This window comes from Microchirus variegatus (assembly GCF_963457635.1).
Source record: "Microchirus variegatus genome assembly, chromosome: 10".
Lineage (NCBI taxonomy): Eukaryota > Metazoa > Chordata > Actinopteri > Pleuronectiformes > Soleidae > Microchirus > Microchirus variegatus.
In genome coordinates this window covers 9,591,560-9,613,737 of record NC_139811.1, presented here as the reverse complement: position 1 = coordinate 9,613,737, position 22,178 = coordinate 9,591,560, and the positions used below count along the sequence as shown (strand labels likewise).

General features: G+C 42.7%; 1 protein-coding gene across 1 annotated transcript; it reads right to left on the bottom strand.

Moving 5' to 3' along the window:
- Positions 1-269: 269 nt before the first annotated feature.
- On the bottom strand, positions 270-16,418 carry fscn1a (fascin actin-bundling protein 1a; the record flags this gene model as incomplete). The annotated part of the gene is made up of 5 exons (XM_083896028.1): positions 270-478; positions 836-1,003; positions 1,554-1,675; positions 3,308-3,464; positions 15,578-16,418. 5 exons carry the CDS (start codon positions 16,416-16,418, stop codon positions 270-272), a joined length of 1,497 nt encoding a protein of 498 aa, XP_083752154.1.
- Positions 16,419-22,178: the final 5,760 nt, after the last annotated feature.

The window sequence follows — 22,178 nt, the reverse complement described above, 5'->3', positions numbered from 1 at the left end:
TCCTTCCTTCTCTTGTCCTTCCTGTTCTCTGTGCAGTTCATCAACAAACAAAGTCATACGTAAAGGATATTATATGTGGGATGGAGCGGGGGGAGGAGGGGGGGGTCGGTGGATGAATGGATGGGTAGTGCCGACGTGCTGCGGAGCCACACTTTCATTCATGTATTCATTCATCAGCATTGCAGCAATTGAGCAAACCGCATCCCAACCCCCCATTTCCCAACCCCCCATTTCCCCCCCCACCCCCCCACAGCCACCGTTCGTTTCCCTCAGTACTCCCAGAGCGTGGCGGTCTCCAGCTCGTCGGCGTTGGCCTTCAGCACGCCGGCGTGGTCGCCGCGGAGGTACTTGCCGTCGCCGGCGTGGCGCACGGCCAGCTTGTTGTAGTCGCAGAACTCGAAGAGGAAGTCGACGGGCGCGTCACTGCTGCTCACCACCGACTGCTCGTTGCCGACCATCCAGTATTTGCCCGTGGAGTCTGCGAGAAGAGGAGGACGGATTAAAGAGAGTGTGATGGAGGAGGGGATGGGGGGGGGTGGGTGTGACAAAGCAGCAGAGAACAAAAGGTTTTGGCTTCAATTTGATTTGTTTAAATACATAATGCACAGACCGTGACCTCATCTGAGCAAAATCCCTCTTTATTGTCACAATCAGTAAATCCATAATGAGAATCCTATAAAGAATAATCCCATGTAAGCCTGCAGCAGCAGCAGCTTCCTCCAAATCCTCTCACAAGCAACATCTACTTTCCCTATCTGTCTGTAAACTGTGTGTGAGTGAGTCCTTCAGCAGCCTTGAACCTTGTACCTTGACCTTGACCTAGACGTGGACTCACCTTGCAGGCTGTAAGCTCCGTCTCTGAACTCCAGGGTGAAGTAGTCGTAGGAGGAGCGGTTGGAGTCCAGCGTCCCCGTCACCTTCCTGCAGCCGATGAAGCCGTGCTCCCCGCGCAGCACGATGATCGGGCGGTTAATCAGCTTCATGACGAACTCCTCCGTCTCACCTGGAAGCAGAGAAAAGTGAGTTCACCGAGTTGACTTCACTGAAAGAGCTTTGTTACGCGAGGAGAGTTTGGTTCCGTGTCTGTTCTGGCTCCTGACTCGAGCTGAGACTGCTGACTTTTCATGCATCTCATTTAAAAAGTGTCTGCAAAGCAACTCGGGCCTCAAATGTGTGCGCTGTGGCTGCCAAAACCAAGACTTTGATTGGAAACTGCAGCACAAAACGGCTTCAGCTTTAATCCATTAAAACTGGAGCATCCTCTGATCTGTGTGCTGACTGTTGCTCCTCAACACTTCAAAGTAAGTGTTGATAATATGTCAATAAGCCATAAGAGTTGGAGTATGGTTTGTTTTTTGCACATATTCATTAAATGAATGACTTTTCTGTTGTTTCCCCAGAGGAGCTGAAGCCACTGTAGCCCAGATACAAAAGAGCAGCCGTGCTTTAATCGTCTCCCTGCACAGGTACATTTGCCCTCGTCGCTGCTGAATTATTAATCCCCCATCTGCAGGGTCAGGCTCTTAATTGCCGCGTCGATAAATCACCGTCACCTGCAGAGTCGATGGTGGCTGCGAGCTGGCCGTTTTTCTTGGCGGCAACGTATTTCCCATTAGCCGCCCGGAGAGTCAGCCTCTTCCCACGCCATTCGATGTCGAAGTAGCAATTAGCCGACCTGCAGAGAGAAAGTGAAGAGGCACGAAAGGAAAGGATTATTACTAGACGTTTACGCGGTCGCACCCTTGTGTGCAGGTGTAAACCATAATATTTCACATTTAAGGACTCCTTTAGTCCAGAAGACGACAACAAAAACCTGTGACTAGTAATTGTTGTGTAACTGGAGAGTTGGAGTAGGATCAGTGTGCAGAGGGATGAAACCACTGATATGTGCACACAGGAGAGAGAAATCAGAGATTTACTGGGGGAAAAACAAGATGCATAATCATATTTTATTTGACTCTGTGTTTCTCATCTTTTCCAGGTGCAACACAGTGACCTTCAACTACATGTGAGAGGTGAGTGGTTATATAGAGTTTAATAGCTAATGATGTGAAAAAAAAGACAGCCTGGGCTTCATAATTATTGTTCTCTCTTCCCTCCTCTAATAGAGCAGTTAAAGTTTCAAAGCCCTCTTCAATATTGTAGATGAAAAGTGCACAATTTGTCCACAACTTTCAACTAAATTAAAGCACGTCTGGTGTTTATAGAAAGACAATGACTTCCCATTTCCCTCATCCCACTTCTCCAAAGGGGTGGGGGAAAAAAATCGATTCACATAGGAATCGCGATTCTAATCAATTCATATACTTCAAAAATTGATTTTTGAAAAAGTTTTAAAGTTGCCATTTTGAAAAAGAAATGTGTGTACAGTTTATTTTTGTAACTTCTGGGAGAAAAAGGCAGCTAGGGTAAGCTTTTATTTTATGCAAGTTATTTTTGATCACATTATCACGTTATCTTTTACAAACTGTATTGTTTTGATGCCATAATTTGCCTTAACACACTATGCATTGTATACGTTTTTGAATCGAGAATCGATTTTGAATCGAATCGTGAGGCTAAGAATCGGAATCGAATCATGAGACACCCAAAGATTCACATCCCTACATGTAGAAATGCAAGTTCTACATTTAAAACATCATCCAATGCATCAAAGAAATTCACTTTTAGATTCTACTGTCGCTTTAAACGCTTCCTTGATCCAAACTCAACATTGCTTTGCAACATTTTCCAAAAATGTTTTTCTCCTAAAAGCCACAGGAGAACTCGTGGTGTGAACAGAAAAAACATTTCTGTGGTCTAATCTGCGTGGAGTGGAACCCAGGCTCGGCTCGAAAATATGTGATGGAGGAATTCTGGGACGTTCGGAGACTTATCTTATCATCTGATCTGAAGAGAGAGGACGGTTGTCAGCCTTCGAGTAGCCGAGGACACGTTTTACCAAGCGCTCTGATAGAAAGGCTGCATTTGCTGACAATCTTTGGCAATAGTTGATGTTCTTTTCCAGCCAAAAAGTTGCTTTTTTCCAACAAAAACTCTCATAGTTACAGTAACTACGTTATATAAATAATATACAGTTTTTTGCAGCTCTTAAATCTGAGATTTTTTAAACTAAAAGGAAAGGAAAAACAAATCATCTGTTTATAACTGGCAGTAGCAGTCTCCATGAGCCCTATCAGAGGCCTCATCATCCAGAAGCCACGAGGTCAAAGGTCAAAAGGGTCAGTGGGGGTTAACAGCCAGCACTCAGGCAATGACACGACATCGCTCTCGCTCTCCCTTCATCTCCTAAATCATGACTTCTTACTTGGTGGAGGCGGTGCACTGCAGGCCGCCGTTAGCAGTGAGGGTCCAGTACTTCCCGGCAGCAGTCCGGAACGCGCACTTCCTGTTTTCGCGACAGATCTCCACCTGGAACACTTCCTGGTCGCCTTCCTCGTCCTGATTGGCCGACAGGTCCATACCTGGGGAGGAGTCGGGGAGTGAGACAATCAAAAGCGAAGCAAGTGAAGGCTACAAATAGCTGAGGAAGAACGTTAGAATAAAGACGGAACTACTTGTTGTAACACCCACACACATCCTGTGGTCGAGATCAGACTAAATGAGCAACATCGGACAGTTTGGATTAGTGAAGGATTTTTCTCACACACACACACACACACACACACACACACACACACATCTGTCAGTCCAGACAGACCCCACTACAGCTCACAGGATTAGTCGTCATGGTGGATTTGTCACAATACAATGAAGAGAAGAAGAAACTTGCAACAACCATTCAGAACATTTATAATCATTAAAATCAATCGACAACAGAAACAAGAACAGTCAGAGGGTGATGGTTTGTGTCTCTGTCATAAAAGTGCAGCAGTAAATACTTTTCCTCAGATCTGTTTTTTTTTTTTTTTTACTCATACATGTTGAAAACAGCTCATGTCTTAAAAATTCCCCACATTTTTGCAGCAGAGATCGTTTCGATAGCGATCGTCTGCTAATACTGAACTGAACCTTGACTCAAAACTGCACACTGCACTACAGTGAAGGTTAAATTTGGTGGTTCGGGGTGGGAATCACACACCATACAAGATCCACGATACCAATAATATCACGGTACAGCGATTCTGTGATAGTCATAAAGTCTATATATCTCTTAACGTAGCTTTCTCCGCTTCTTCAACCAGGTTATCTTCCAACCTCATTCACTGAGCAGCGCCACCATGAGGAGACATCAAGTAGCTACGCCCGGTAAGTGAAATTTGTTAATTAAAATATTGATATTTGCCCTGACGTTATCGGTTATCGTATTGCACGAGGAAGGACGGCGACAGATCAACGCGTCGATATTTTTGACACGACACACCCCTGCTATTGACTTCATGACGATCATTGTAAACAACGATTAAATGACATTTAATGACCAATAATGACCTTGTTTTAGTAATTAAATAATTATTACCTGCAACCGCAACATTAAATGTGGTTGACTGGTGTCAATCTGTAGTCCAGAGGGTGAACATACGTGTGTGCGTGTGTGTGTGTGTGTACACCTCATTAAAATCACATCAACCCCACTTAGGCTCTTAAGAGCAACAAAGAGGTAAACAAACACCAGTCAACTACAGGATGAACACACACACACACACACACTACAGTGTACCACTCCTCACATGAACACACACAAATACACTTTATGCCGCACAATACCAGCTATTGTATATCATGAAGTCATGGCATGGACAGACGTACAGCCTGAAGGCTGCTGGACAGAAAGAATGAAGAGATGAACTGTGTGTGCAGCACTGTGTAAATGTGTGCAGAGCAAAAGAAAAAAGAGAGAGAGACGTAGAAAACCAGACGGAAAGAAAGAAAGATTTGTTTGAGAAAACAAACAGACACACTCATGTGCTCCCCATCCGTCTGCCTTTTCATCTACGACATGCAACGCCTCGTTTTCCTCCATCTCATTTTTTCCATGTCAAAAATGGCTCCTCTGGTCACGCTGAACACATTAGAGGGGAAATCTGCCCTGAAATGCTGTTAGCAATAAAAACAGAATCATGTTTTTTTCAAATGTAGCTCCATGTAGTTGTAGACATAGAGTAGCAGTGGAGATTTAATTCATATAATGATGTAAAATCTATAAAAAACAACGCTGTGTGGAAGTTATTAGGCAGGAGATGGTTTGTTATCAGTCTCATATACACTCAGTCACCAACTGCATCTTTCTAGAGCTAACTGATTTTACTATTAACCACGGTGTGAAACGTCACGGTTAATAAATAAGCCGACCGGAGATGAAGCCGGAACCGTAGACAGATTAGCGCGACTCGCACGGAACCAAAATAACGTAACACGCGCGGTGAACTCAACAAGAAAATCCAGATGTTACCAGAGGCTGCTCGACGAAACCACCGCGTCCAAGACTATGGCAGAATAAAAAGAACGAGACACTGTCAGAAACACGTTATATTCGGGGAAAAAAACGCGAAGTCAAGACGAAGGAAACTGTAAAACGTGCCGGGAATACGTTGCTGTCAAAAAGGAGACAACGCAACGGAACTAAACGCAGCACCTGCGGGACCAGCATCCTGCTAAACTCACGCCGAAATAAAGGTACTGCAAAAACAGCCCGTGACGCTTTGTCAACCGAAATTCAATACATATGTATTATTTCAAAATAGCCAGTATAGTTTATATTTAAATCCACAGATTAAATTTAAGTTTTAAAAGCTGATGAATGTTGAAACCAAAAAGCTAGCTTGATATTTTAAGTTCACTATTCTGGTTATATATCAAACAAGGTTGTAATATAAGTTTATCGAAGGCCAATGCGGCCTTTAAATGTGTTTATTCTCTTTGGGGAAACGTGCCTACTAATTTCATTGAAACTCAAACATTATTTGTATTTTTATACTGTGGTGTATTATAACTTATAGAGTATTATTTTTGTTTCAAAAGGCAGTAGCCGTTTATGTCAAAGGCCAAACACATATATTCCATCTTTCCAATATCTACCTCCAAAATAAATGTTGAAAGCATAGACTGAAAAGAAGTTAGTTGAAACTGAAAAACTGAAGCACTTTCTAATGGTATGTTATAGAGAGAGAGCCTTTGACTTTATAGTTTACAGAGCAGAGATCACTTTTATTTAATTAGCAGTTATTTATTATCATTACTATGCAGTGTCTTATTGTGTTTAAAAGGCAGCAACAAATAACCGTTAATGGTCATGCCAGAAAATGTTGATCAGTGTTTTTCAAACCTGGAAATTATGTTCTCAAGTGTCTTGTTTTTGTCCATAAACCAAAATTATCCACTTTTAATTTTCCACTTTGATTTCTTTGTTATGTGGAGCAAAGGAAACTATTAAAGAAGCGGAAAATTCATTCAACACGTTTTAAGAATGAAACCAAAAACCACCTCAAACCGTTTCAAAATAGTTGATTAATTTTCTAATGGTGTAATTGTTTCAGTTCTAATTCAGTCCCTTTTAAAAATCAGTGGTTTAGAATGGAAGGATCGCACCAAACATTAACACTAACAGCCCGGAAATGAAATGACTGGTGCATTTCTGGCAAAAAATAGAGCAGACGAAGAAGAATTGTCTTGGGTGTTATGTTACCACGATTGTAGCTGCGGTGTCATTTGACCCCGCAGCGAACACTACATTAAACACATTCCTACTGCTGAAAGCACATATAAACCCTGAGATTAAACGGGTCTTTTAACCAGCGGGAATTGGGTATAACGGAGCTGATCACTGGAGATTTACTGCTCTTATTCAGTGTCTGACAAAAAGAAATACACATATTTTCTCTCTTCTCTCCCTCTCTCTCTGTTGAGTGCCTTCTGGAGTCAACTTCAGAGCTCAGGCCTCAGAGGACAGATCGATTTTCTGCAGAAATATGTGGAGGGGCACACATGAGTGCGCACACACACAGATGATTGAGAAGGCAAATATAACTGACCATAATGGGATCCACATGGTGAGAAAGGGGTGGGTCAAAGGAAATGAAATATAAGTTTGGCAGTTAGGAGTTCCAGCAGGGTTTAAAGGGAGAGAACATATTAGAGGAGAAGAGATTCTCTTCAAACTCTGCCTGCACGACCATCAGTCACAGCACCGGACCGTTCACTAATCCCCGTTTCCTGCTCGAACACACACAGTAGCACAGGGAGTCCTATTTATTTCAGTGGCAGCACAGAGGAAGACCGGCCAGCTGCTGCTGGATGCCTCGCTCTGCCCACCAGGAATTTTCAGAATGATTTCCACCTCACCTACAGCAGAAAAATACAGATTTTCCAAAGCAAATTTCAAATGCAGGAATCCCCCCAAAAAAGACGGCCTTAACATGTGGCAGGAAAACCACTCAACCCTGGTGACATTAAAAGCCAACCAGAGATAACAACAGACATTTGATTTGGTGTAATTCGTTTAAAAAGGGAGTATTTTACTCTGGGGAATATTTAATCTTGTCATGTTCTTGTTGAAAGTTAAATGTGTTGAAATGCAATTATGAAGCAATGGCCAGCTGTCAGTTAGCTTAGCTTAGCACAGAGACTGGAAATGGAGGAAACATTTAGCTTTGTTTTAACCAAACGTAGAAACAACAACAACCTGCCAACCAATTCCTATAAACCTCAACATTTATAACACATGAGGTTAAATCTATAGGAGAAATAAGTGTAAATCCAGCTTACAATTTTAGGGAGATTATGATTTTCATTCTTTGTGTGGACACTCGGACATAGCTCCTTTCCCTAACCATTACAACTAAACGCTTTACCCTAACCCTAAAATCAGGTCTTAATCAGTACTGTTACTGGAAATCACACGGCGGCGGCCATTCTCGATCTAATTTGAGTCACGTTAGCAAATATGTACAAAAACATACAGAACCAGAGCACGATCCATCTCACCATTCACCATTTGTTTTCTGTGTCATAAAAGGTCAACATGCACCAGCTTATAGAGAGACACAGCAGCGCCACCTATGGTGGCAGAGTCACACGCACACGGCCAATAAATTGATTTTCTTCTCCGCATGTCTACTCATGTGGACTCTGCAAGTTGTCCAATTTCCTTGCCTTAGTCAGACTACAGCCTTAGCTTGATTACAGCGTGTATTTGAACGTACTGACTGAGGAGTGAAAAGGGTTGACTCCGTGTCCCTCTTCAGCTTACGCCACATTAAAACAAGTGACCACACACGCAGAATCCTTCCAAACCACACCAAATGGCAACAGTGCCCAACAAACTCGCACACTCTTGCGCTTGAAAGCAAGCCCTCCATCTTTCTGTCCACCCCGCCCACCGCATTCAGGCTGATGGCGGCCCGGCACAGATTGCGGTCCTCGGTTACTATGAGCCGGCACCCGTTGCCCGCTGTGAACGCGCGCAATTGTATCGAGTGCCATTGTGTGTGCATGTTTGTGTCTGTGTGTGTCCGCTATTGTTCAGCAGTCCTGAGCGAGGAGGCGACCAGCTGGGGCACAAACAGGGAGCCACATCATCTGCCTTTGTTCTGATCCAAACACACAAACACGGGCCAGCCAACCTACACACTGAGCGGACTAAAACACAGCTGCTCATACAGTGTGCGCAAACTGGACGACACATACACACCATTAACAAATCAGTTACAGTGTGTTGTAGCAGGGAATGTCCCAAATAGTTCTGTGTCCATTGTGTTGCTAAAAATCAAATGGAGAGTTAGAGGACATTAATGTAGGGACACACCCAGAGCTGAGCGGGGTGACACAGCTGAAGGCTAACCTATAATAAAGAAGCTGACATTAAGGAGAAGAGACAGCCTGGTGCTCTGCAGCTGACATGAGGCAGCTCCACTGGCATATGACCAAAACACACACATACAAAGAGCCACTGAAAACACACAAACATACTGAAGGTCTATAAACACACTAGGACACCACCAAGGATGAATACATTCACAGTGTCCCTTTTTTTCTTCCCCCGTCTTTAGTCTTTACAGGGTGAGTGGGTTGTGCGCGGAGCGAATCGTCGCCCTTTCACCCTGCAGGGATTAACACACACCAGCCAAGGTCACAGTTGTGCGTCTCGTGTCTAATTTCCTGCCGGTGGGGTGGGGTGGGGTTGAAGGATACAGCAACAAGAGTGTCAGGGCTGAATCAGAGTCAGACACATTTATCGTCCTTTAAAACAACATACTTAAAAAAAAAAAATACAGTACTGTGTAAACGTATTGGGGAAAGTGTACGGGAAGGGTTACATTAAATACTTCACACTTTAACCTATAGAGGCAGAAAATATTATTTTTAAATTCATGTTTTCTGTATTTTTCCAACAAATAATTATACTGTGTGGTCGTTGCTAAAACAACACATCTAATGCCGGCCTAGAACAGAACAGAAGAGTCGGGCAAGTTTTCCCCCCACGTTTCCATGCTTCATGCTAAGCTAAGCTAACCAATTACTGGCAGTGGCTTTGGACACATTTTACAGGACTTGCCTCAGCTTAATACATTCATAACCAAAACCTCATTTCCATGGGTCTCATGGGTCACGGAATAAAACCAGAAAACATTCAAGAGGCACCACTGCCTGATGAGGAATTCCACCATGTGACATAAAACCCTCTCATTTTCAACTGGAATCACACTCCAGGTTTAGCATTCAGGATGTAAAAAGTTAAGACATCCAAACTAAAACTTTGATCACAGTATTTTTTAGATAAAAATTATCTGCATGCATCCAGACGAGCGTATCAGAAGTACTCTGCCTCTGCAAAGTGTTGCACCTTGAAATGCAAATCAATTTATGCAAACTGGGCACGTACATGCAGGTGTAAACACTGTAGTTTTGTTTCATTAAGTCTGACAGCGAGGTGAAACTAAAAACTAGCGTTAACAGAGCTGATCGTCGAGCCGTGCAACATGACTGTTCTCGTTTCTGCCCATCCAGACTCAAATGCTACCGTTCAGTTTTCAAGCGAAGGCCCACATCATACTTCCTGCGGCCAACTTGACTAATGTGGATATGACCCTGCAGTAATCTGGTCTCCATGTCAGTTGCCTCACCAATGGCTCCCTGCAGCCAGTCGCCTGGAGGACCATTAGTAACAAAGAGCAGTCAGCTCTCAGTGGTCAACCCAGTAGCCAACAGGATGTGATGGACTCTCATCCATTTTAGGTTAAGACAAACCAGTGCAAACCAATTTTCACTCACACTTGCACCACAGCTGAGGGGCACGACAGGCCACTTAACAGGCCATTGAGCTCCAGGGTAGATGACCAATAATTGTATCTGGGTCCATATGAGGGTCGTTAAACAGCCTCTCAGGGAATTTGTGACCAGGGATGAGCAAGAGCGGACGTCATGAACAGGAAACGAGCAACAGCACAAATTAGACGACTCCGGTAATGTACATCTAATATACTTCGGGAAGATGATTACATTAGATCTAGTGGTTTTCTACATTCTACAGGAATTTAATGCATTAAGTAAACGCAATTTATAAGATGCCTCCTCCGTTCGTTAATGTGAATCAATAAGTAAAACACAAATTATTGGCACTAAGGGGTTAAAGGTTTCTACCAGCTTTATAGTAAATGAAAAAATGAATTCCTCATGATTTCTTTGAAGCATTTACAAAAAAAACAACTCAAAACAAACCGCAATGAGATTAGAACACAAGACTTGAGCTGAGGGTTGAGGAAGGTTTGTTCATTGTCCAAGATGGGTTGTCCCTTTTATTATGTCCATAAATAATTATTTATATCATATTTATATAAGATATTTCATTAACTACCTCCATTGAGTTTAGAGAATCCAGGAATCCTAAAAACAGCTACAACCATAGATAACTAACCTAAAATCTTTACTTCTTATTCAAAAGAATTGCTCTGGTAAATCCAATTAAAGTCTCTAAACTTAAACACAGAAATGACATACTAATGTTTAAAGGCTAAGAAAAAGAGCCATAAACATTAAGAGTTTTAAGCCAGAGTTGTAACTAAATGCAAGTCTAAGCTGAAGAAACTCAACATTAACCAACCAACTCAACAATGTACCATTAAATGAAGGATTTGCTCTGTCTGAAACACACAAACTTCAACAATAATCCAATCTAAAAACTTTGAACGGACAAAGTTTGTTCACATCAAAAAGCCTTCAGGCTGCTAAAGAGGAGCCAGCCCACTGCAACCGCCATCTTGGCTCAGGGCTGTCGGGTGAAAAGTTGCCGCAGAGCGGGGATGAGCACAGCTGTTGGTTTTGAGAACATCTGGAGCCAGTTTAATTCCACTCAACGTTTAATCCGCATCACAATGATCCGGTTGTTGGCGGGTTGAACATGGTCTTCAGAACCTCCTCCTCATTATGCACAGATATGATTTGCAGGGTGGCAGACGGAGCAGGGAGGACCATCGTCACCCATGAGAACATCCACCCTGCACGAGTGTCCTTAAGCAAGGCATTAGACGAGCAATTACTTACTTTACCTAAAACCCCAAACCAATTCAGCATCTCAAATCAATTTACTCTCCAATATCAAGAGAGTGGTTTTTAAAACCTCAGTGCTGCACTAATTAAAATTATATACTGACCTGATTTCAGCATTAGTACATTAGACCAATTAACCGAGTTAACACACTGCAACGTACTGTTCTGCTGCCAACAAAGTGGTTAACACCTACTGCCTCACAGCAAGGAGGTTCCCGGTTTGAATCCTGTTCTCACCATGTTTGACTGTATGGGTTCAGCTTCCTCCCCCGGTCCAAAGTCGTGCAGATTTGGTTAACTGGGGACCTCCAATACCCTGTTCAGACCTGGGTATCTTGACCTGGATCCAATTACATCCAGATCATGCCAAGTACAGGTCTGAACGCCCACAAGAACACATCAACAGATCTAATCACACAAACCACATTTGGAGGTGGTTTGAGGAAGCGTTGGTCCACATTCCTGAGCGGCATGACTGTAATTAGAGACCGCCTCCTCGGCTTACGTCATCTGTCCAGCTTTTTTGTTGTCGTCGTATTTATACCATTTGTTTTTGCAGCCACTTCCACAATGGAAACACTGTCTATTCATCATAGATCCATTTCGTTTTCTTCTCTTTTTGTTACTCTTGTGCATGCACAGACAAACAGCAGACACATCTTTGGGTTATGTGGTTTTTAAACGTGCTTTTGAAACAAATCAGATCTGTAGAGTGATTTCCACCGAGTAGAACGGTTTGGTACGGTACATATTTTTTGGCGTTTCCATAAGGAATAGTACCAAGTGGAGGTAGACGCCCGACAGTCAGCTGATTGGGCGACAGAAAAGCGTCGCTCCCTTGAGACCGGTGTTTATTCAACGCCCGTAGTCTATTCTCATACAAAGCTCGACGTCTTGTTGAGACAAACGGACACAAACCGAGCTGCTAGATGTCCTCTATTGTCGTCTGTTGTGTTGTTGTGTTACGCTCGATGTCGTTTGTTGTCAGGGCACCGGTACAACTTCACGCTAAGCATCTCGTTGACGCGGTCATTGGACACAGCGCACACCCCGTCTACTAAGTAAAGGTACTGTTCCAAGTCAAAATACAACTATTCCAAACCGGAATGGTTACCATTCCAAACCGTACTGTACCGTGATGGAAACACGGCTTCAGACTTTTTAAAATTGAAATTTGGCTGTTGTAAACAGTTATAACAATCAGTGTGTATTTAAAGCTGAAACAATTACTCGATTACTAAATGAGTCGGCAACTATTTGACAATCGATGAATGAGTTTGAAGCTTTTTTCATTATTAAAACAAGATTTTAAATGTGGAAATATTTTCTTTGTTTCTTTGCTGCATTTAACAAAAATCATTCAAAATTGAATAATTTTGGTTTGTGGACAAAACAAGAACATCATAATTTCCAGGTTTGACCGACACCGATCAACATTTTTCAGCGTTTTCTGACATTTTATGGACCAAGCGATTACTCGAGAAAATAATCGACAAATTAATCGATTATGAAAAGGATTGTTAGTTGCAGCTCTAGTGTATTTGAATAAAGTGCAGGGACACAGACAAATGTGTTTGGTGTTTTTTTACAAAAGCCCCAGATTGGTCAAATGATGGTCATCAACATTTAAAATGGATTCATATAAAATGCTCCTGCTCACAACAGCACAATAAAGTAACTTTGGATTGATTATTTAGGTCGCTTTAATAAATGAATCCACCTAAATCAAACATTATGTGCAAGCAGGAAGCGGCTGTGACACTTCAATGCCTGTTCTACATGACAAATGTCATCTTCACTCCAATGGAGTTGTTAAAAAAGGTTCTAGCATCGTCATCGTTAAAACTGGCCTCCATTTTGTGTCAGGACGCCAAGTTAGAGTTAACTTCCAACTGACAGAAAAATAGATAAACATCCTTGTGACGCAAACAAAATGTGACAACAGAACAAACAAACAAACACACACTCGGGGTGAGACGGTGAAATATAATGATCATACTTTGTGAAAAGAAGAAGCAAAGCCACAAAACCACACACAGAATTCTCTTCTTCCTCCTCCTGACCAGAAACTAAATATAGATTTAAAAGCATGAATTATTATATTCCTACCGTTTCATTACAGAGACAACGCAGTGGCACAGTCTCTAAGCTGTAGCTGGCATTTTCCTCGTCACTGACGACGGTTTTGTGCCGAGTCAACGGGGCTTTTAAGAAGATGACTCGTGAATTCGAACTCTTAATTAAAACCTCGTCTCTGGGTAAAGTTACTGCCTTTTAGAGACAAAAGATTTCCCTTCGACTTGAACTGTTAAGTGTTGCATGAGCCACTGACCTCAGGCACAGCAGTTACAGGCCTGAAGGCTGGAGCTGTGGGGGAGGGGAGGATGGTGGAGGAGGAGGAGAAGACATGTGGAATAAATAAGAAAAAGGAGGTGAAGAGAACAATGACAGGAGGAGGAGAAAGGGGACGATGGCAAAGAAGAGATGGAAAAGCTAAAGAGGAAGGAAGAAGGCGGAGGGAGAGACTTTGTAACAGCTGAGGACGAGGCACACATGGACAGAATTAGCTCTCACACACAAATCTGACAAAAACAAAGAACAAGAAAACAACGCTGGAGAGTCTTGAGGTGGTTATGACTACGGTGCCATATCCAGGTGCACGGACAAAAACCCCCTTGTCTGAATGTCAATGAAAAGTGAAAAAAGACTCTTCACTCCTGCTGTGCTCTTCACGATGATTATATATACAGCTGCGGGAGGGTTTTTTTGGGGGGGGGGGGGGGGGGGGTTTGCAGTGACATCAGCGTTGTGCAAGTATAAATTTAGATGAGTCAGCTTCTGCTGGTGGTGAAAAAATAATGGTACATTCTTTCACTCACAGTGCAAAGCAACACATCTACTCCTACTACATCTTCTATGTGGATGAAAGGATTATTTAGGCGTTTTTGGCGTTTCTAAAGTGTCACGTCAGTCCCTGTCCAGGTTTCAGGCCTTTGAATGATGGCACACATGCCCACGGGCCTGTGTTCTGTTCTGTACATGTGCAAACATGACTGAAAAGGCCTTCTTTGTTCCACTCTTCATGTCCATGATCTCTATAAAGTCAGGGCTGAACGTTTGGTTGGAGAAACATCTAATTGGGTCAAACTTCCACCACTGTATTCATGTACCGTGATATAATCTGATCGTTTTGAAGGAGCATTAACACAAACCATCACAAAACGTTTTTACATTAGAGTAAAACATGCAGCCTTTGGGATTCCCTAACGATACCATTTATTTTAAATTGGGACAACTCTGTGTTCAGCCTGACCCAGACTGCACATGAATGCATGTGGGAACCCTATTGTTTGGTGATATGTAGGTCATCATCATCACTTTTACTGTATGTCCAGTGTGTTGGTGGGTTATGTGTGTTTTTGTCCTTCTATCAGATACAAACACTGACCTCATCAGGACCAGTAGTCCCAAACCTGGTCCTAATGAGGTAGAACCTAATTTAGGAGACTATGCTTACATTTAGAAGCATGATTTGATTTGTGGTTAGGTGATAGCCTTACAAGAAGAGGTGTGTGACTGTTTTTGGTATCTATTCAAGACCTGTTCTGGTATGGACTTAGTCAGGACCAGTAGTCCTCATGGGGACATAGACCTGGTCCTAACCTCATTTATGAGACTATGCTTGAATTTGGAAGCGATTTAATTTGTGGTTAGGTTACGTCTGAACTGATTCAGGTTCAGATTATCAGACTTTCAAGTCTTCTTCTTGAAAAGAAGAGGTGTATGCACAGTTTTGGTACCTATTCAAACACAGTAGTCCTCATGGGGACCAAAACCTGACCCCATTGAAGGAGAACCTGATTTCTGTGGTTTAGATGAGTGCAGGGTTAGAGTTACTGTAGACATTGATTTATGGTTAATATAGAGTGATATGTGAGAAGAATACCTGCCAAAACCTTAGTGTGTGTGTGTGTGTTTGCAGGGGCATGCAGTCTGACATTCCATCACTTTAACCCTTCCTTTACCAGAAGATCACTCACTCATTCACACTGTGACCCAGATGAACACCATCTCACCGGACCACCACACCCACCTTGCCGGGTGGAGACGTTCCTCTCGTTGGCAGCGGTGAGCACGACCTGTGGGTGACTCTGCTCCAGCACGAACAGCTCATCCTTGCCCACGCGCATACTCTTGCCGGACTTCATGGTCCCGGAGGGTCCGGAGGGCGCCAGGTACCGGCCGCTACAGTCCCTGAAGGCCACCTTGCCGGAGCGGAATTCCAGCGTGTAGCCCGTGCTCTTGTCCGTGGCGGCGACCAGCGCGCCGTCGTTCCTCAGGAAGCGGTTGTCGGAGGTCTGCAGGTGGTAGCGCTGCTCGCGGAACACCAGCGTGATCATGGAGTCCACACCCCACGGGACGTCCCGGTCGATGGCGATCTCGTCCACCTTGGAGCTCAGGTGCGCGTAGCGCTTGCGCGTCATGCTGAAGATGTTCACCTGAGGATGCATGGCGATGTGCACGCTCCATTTCTCCGCCACAGACGCGGTCTGCGCGAAGCAGATGATCCGGTCCTCGGTGCCGCCCAGGTAGCGGCCGTGCTGCTCGGACTGCAGGGACCAGCGGCCGTCATCGTGGGCGGTGATGACGAACCGGCACTCCGAGCCGGGGCTCTCGCTGTCTCCGGTGACGTTCCCGTCCTTGTCGGCGGCGATGTAGCGGCCCAGATGTGACTTGAGGTAGAAGACGTTCCCGCTGGAGTCGTCGCCGCTCTGCTCCAGGGTCCAGATCTGCTTCTTCTTCATGCTCGTGGCGCACGCGTTGATTTTGAAGCCGAACGTCTCCGCCGTGAGGTATTTGTTCCCGCAGTTGATGAGACCGAACTGGATCTGCAGCATGTCGCTGGTTCCGTTGGTGGCGCCGTTAGTTGTCATGGTGCTCTGTGCGCTTAGGTCCGGACCGGTTCTGTGTGAGAGGACGGTTTATTTCGGGATGGGGAGGGTTCGGTTCTGATAGAGACCAAGCTCGCGGCTGAAGGGTGGGATGCTGCGCTGCTGCCTCGCGTGCTTCTCTTTGTTTGGGGAGTGTGTGTGTGTGTGTATGTGTGTGTGAGTGTGTGTGTGTGTGTCTGTGAGCGCGCGCAGCCTCTGCCTGTCTCAGCAGCGCGAGCCCGCCACCACAGCTGCAGCCTATATAACCATCATCAGTGACGATGCGCTGCAGGCCACGCCCCCCTCCCATGGTCATGAAATGTGGACTTTTGTTTCCCACATTTTGAAACTGTGTCAGAGACAGAGAGAGACTTCAGTATCTGTGTGGAAACGTGGAGGAATGACAACAACTGTCCTTAAAAATAACAACTCCATCACAATAAAAGCACTCAAATTATGTGTATTAACTGAAGCATGAATAAGACTGTTAAACAATTACTGTGAACTAACACCAAACATCACTGTTGAAAACAACATGAACTATCTTAATAATAATTACTTTTCTAAGCGTTTCGTGTAACCAATGGCGACAATTAAAAGATTCAAAGGGATTTTCAACAGTTGAAAAACAAACACACTGAGTGTAAATATCATGGAACAGAATCCGTTGATCGTCTTTCTTTCTTTTTTGTGAACTATTCCATATCAACACTTTTATTTAGAAATTCTGTGAAATATATGTCAGTGTGTTGTCATGATAGAATGTTGAATAGTGAATAGTTTTTTCACTTTTAAAGTTTTTAAGACATAATGTCATACATTCACACGTCTGTCCAACTCGTTATTAATCCTTTTTTTCAGATTTAGTTTAGTTTACATCTGTTATTTTCTGTCATGATGCAAATGTTATTGATTATTTTTCACTTCTATTTTATTGTGATGCTTTTTCTTTTATATATTTTATTTATTTCATGCAAATACACATTTATTCCTTCATTCAGAACTCATAAACACACACATTATTGCTCATGTCTTACAAGCGTTAAAACGACGTCTAGGGAAAACAGGAAAATCAATGCACAGGCACAAAAATATGCAAGTCACACGAGACATGTACTCAGAGTTTAGTAGAATTTCAAATCTTTTTTTTAATCAGTGAAACATCATTTACTGTGAATTCTACATTCATTTATTCATTCATGCTTTTATTAGAATTAATTTCTATTAAGCAAAACAAGAATGTAGGCATGCAAGGATTAGTCAAGGTCTTAAACCCTGAATAATGATGATATACGATGATGCAGGATTAGTAGTCTTATTGTTATAAATATACATTAACAGTTATACTGTTTGTTTGTGTATGTATATGACAACACACACAGATCAGAAGGACTTGCTATTCAAATCATGAAGAAGGAGTGAGTGCATCCACACACAAAGAAGCTCCATTCATGTCACAGGACAGAGAAGGCTTCATGCACAGAGAGGTCAAACACATCAACTCCTGCATTTTCTCAGTTAGGGATGATGTTTTGAATTTATCGAAAAGGAAACTTTCCTGAGATCGAGTGTCTCGTTTTCGTGGGATCTGATCTTATCAAGATTATCCTGGCCAACAGGGTTTCTCAGTCACGACATCAAAAGACCTCATTTGATTATGTCAGGGAACTGTTGTCTCATTTGTTTCCTCTGTGTGTTTCTGCTTTGCAGAGAGAGATTCAGTGACCCAACGGGCAGCAAATGGCAGAGGTGAAGTCGAGTCGTTTGAAGATTGAAGGTGAAGAAGATTTCCTACATATTCCTCATTTAAATATGCTAAAAAGAACAGTCATTTTTGAACTACTGTAACACAAACACTGTATTACTCCTACAATTTTAAGGATTGCTTCAAGGTCCCATATAATAAAAAAAAATCAGATATTAGGCTAACAACTTTTGACTAGTGTTAAATTAGCAACTGATTTCCTGTTTATCTCCCTTTGATGTTGTGAACGGTTGCATGAAATGTCACATAGTGGAGGTTTGGTGTCGCTCGGTTGCCAGGTTTGTACGCAGGCCCGCAAGAGCAGACATAAGAGAAGTGTAAATATGTGTCAAGTCCAAGTCGAGTCTTTAACCAGCGTCAGTCAAGTCCTCAAATTTCAAAAGTGTAGTTCGTAGAACTAGAACCAAATATTTCCGTCTTCACTGCAATGACACATATGGTGTTTGTCCCGTATGTTATAGCAGAGAGAGACGATAAAGTGGATGGCGATCAAACTGAAATGTTCACTTACCTATAAACTACAAATACAGATATCTGTGGATTTAAATGGTCAGTACTCTACTCTGTTAACAAAGAAACTAAATTTAAGATGTTTTTGTAACATAAATTATGATGTTGTTTTTTGGTAATGTAAGTATTGGTCATGTAACATTACTTCATGGACACATATTTTGAAATATAGACAGTGTATTATATCTATGCTACTAATTACAAACAACATTTGTTACTAAATATTGTTACAAAATATTGTAATGAATGAACATTCACAATATCACTTAAATAGTGAATTACCAGTTTGATAAATTATTTAAGTCCACCTTGTTCTCTTCCAAACTATTTAGCAGGTTTAATCAAGTCAAATTTATTTATATAGCACATTTCATACGAACTCAATGTGCTTCAAGAAATTCAAACTAAGATACATTGTATAACATAAAATAGCATATAAAAAACTAGGACATTATTAAACATCACACAAGAATGTATTATTATCATCATTTAAAACGGGAGCTAATAACAATAATAATGATAAACACATCAAAACCAACTATAATATAATAATATCTCTGGATCTTATCTAACTCTTTTAAACCACAGTCACTTTCATTCTACAGCAGAAACAAGAGCTTCAGTTTCCACTTCAGTCACATGTCACACACTTCAAAGCACACACACGTGTTCCTTCCTGAATATTTAACAGTGTCAAAGCCCTGGAGACAAATAGCTTTTTAGCTTTTTTTTTGGTCCATAAATAAATGATATTCATCACTTCCTACTGTCACAACCGGTGATCATCACGACGCTGCAAGCATCTCATTCGAGTCATTTGAAACTAAAATATAATCCACTCAGTGGTAATCTTCCTCTCTCTCTCTCTCCTGCTCTCGGGTTAAATTGTCGGGGCAGATTATCTTCAAACTAATCAAATCTTCAGCTCCGCGCTCACAGTCTGATACTTGTGCAGATTTACAAAACTTGATCTATAAAAGGATTACATGTAAACGATTGGTGAGCTTGGAAAACACCTGCTCGTCTGTTTCCGCTGTTTCACCCATTTCGTTCTGTTTTCTTTTTTTTTACAGTGAACAAAGAAAATGGTTGAAATATTAAAGAAATTACTTCACTTTGTAATTAAGTTCACTGAATAATATTATTATATGAAATTGTTGTCACCTGAGAAACACAGTCTGCGTGCGCGTGTGTGTGTGTGTGCGTGTGCGTGTGTGTGTACAGACCATACAGAGTGATTTTGGCTGGTCCTCACATCTGTAAGGGGCTTTCTGGGGATTAAGACCTGGTTTTGGGGTTAGGGTTAGGCACTTAAGGGGCTAGGGCAGGGGTCTGCAACCTGCGGCTCTAGAGCCACATGTGGCTCCTCAAGCCTTCTGTTGTGGCTCCTTTGTAGTAACTTTGAATAAAAAAATCATATTTCTTCTTTCAAAGTGAACACCTATTATTTAGAAATCAAGGTGATAAAATGTGCATTTTGTGCGTCACATACAATGTCCCGTCCATCAATGGACCCACATATTTACTCCATCTGTACTGTACTCCAAATATTTCATTATCTATTCAAAGTGAGTTACTCTTAATCAAAATTTTAATTTACACGAACGGAATGGAATTCTGCGTTTTATTCCAAAGTATTTCTGTGCTATAAGTTTAATTTTATGGGTCAAATGGGTTTTTGAGGCTCCAGATTAATTTTATTTGGGTGCAGAGGGGACAAAAATGGCTCTTTTCATAGTCAAGGTTGCAGACCCCTGGGCTAGGGAATGCATTATGTCTTTGAGTGTCCTCACTATGAATGAAACGCAACTGTGCAACCAAAAAAGGGCTTCAAAGGGCTTTTTCAGGGTTCAGACCTGGTTTTTAGGGTTAGGGTTAGGCACTTTAAGGTTATGGTAAGGGCCTAAGGAGTGCTTTATGTCTATCAGTTGTCCTCACTAAGATGTAAAAACAAGTATTTGTGTGTGTGAGACAGAGATATGTGATTAGATTGATGTTTACACTGCGCACACATCCAAGCAATCCCCCCCACACACACACACACACACAGGTTTGTGCAGCTACTCTTCTTAGGACACTGCATTGACCTCCATCCATTTGGACAGCCTTAACAAAGTGCTGTTCCCAGCCTTAACCACAACCATTTAATGCCCTAACCCTAACCTTAATCTAACCACAAATCTCAGCCCCTAATATCCAACCAGTTGCTCAGAAAATGAGAAACGAGACCAGGTCTTGGTCTCCATGAGGACTACTGGTCTGTTTTTGTTGTGTTTATGCCATAAAAAGGTCCCAAGAAGGCGACAAATACAATCTCACACACACACACACACACAGATCTCATGTCTCACCACAGAATTCTCAAGTGCTTGGTCTCGAGCAAACAGGGCAGCTATCGCTTTGTTCTCCAGCTGAGCTTTGATGGATGGTTGCTATGGAGACCAGACTCTCGATCTCAATCTGGTTGATGAAGAGCAGCCAGGCAGCAGACACACACAAACACACACACACACACACTAGCTGGACTCACAGCACCTGCAGAGAGCTCAGGCTCTGCATCAGCAGACTGAGAGCTGACCAATCGGCCGGCGTCTCTAAACACACACCTCTGAGCTGGAGCCAATCACTGCGTCTCTGCCACTGCAACAACTGTCACATCCACCAATCAGAAAACACGGTTTCCAGATGTGTCTGGGAAAATATGGCCGAGCAGCACGTTATTGAGGAGATTTTTTTGGGGAATTAATCTTTGTGTTCTGTGTCTAATAAATTGAATGGCCGAATAATAAAATCTGTAATAATTCTTGGATTCAGCTGTAGACAGATTCCCGCTTTTATTCGTGACTCTTGTGAAAAGAAAGAAAACGGATGGAGACGATTATGTCTGTGCAAAAATAATGTGCATACAGACGTCATCCGTCACTTCACCATCTATCTATCCATCATATTGATCGATTTCATGACGCACACACGCCCGGGGACACTCTCTTTCTATCTTTGTCAGCTTGTTAGTGTCACATTTCCTCAGTGTTTATGCCAGAAAAAAAGGTCTGGCATAAACACTGTCAGGACCAGTAGCCCTCATGGAGACCAAAACCTGGTCCCAATTAGGCAAACCCTCATTTCTAAGGAACTGGTTTAAGTTTAGGGCTCAGATTTGAAGCGCGGCCAGCTTTAAGGTGAGGGACAACACTTTGTTCAGGCTGTCGACATGAATGGAAGTCAACGCAGCGGTCCTAAGACAAACCTCTGTGTGTGTGTGTGTGTGTGTGTGTGTGTGTGTGTGTGTGTGTGTGTGTGTGTGTGTGTGTGTGTGTGTGTGTGTGTGTGTGTGTGTGTGTGTGTGTGTGTGTGTGTGTGTGTGTGTGTGTGTGTGTGTGTGTGTGTGCACAGCTGCAGCCCAACTAAGGGCCTCTGTCCGCCAACAACAAAGAGCTGGAAGCAGGAGCCGCCGGGAAACACGACACACTCCCCTCCTCGCTACCATT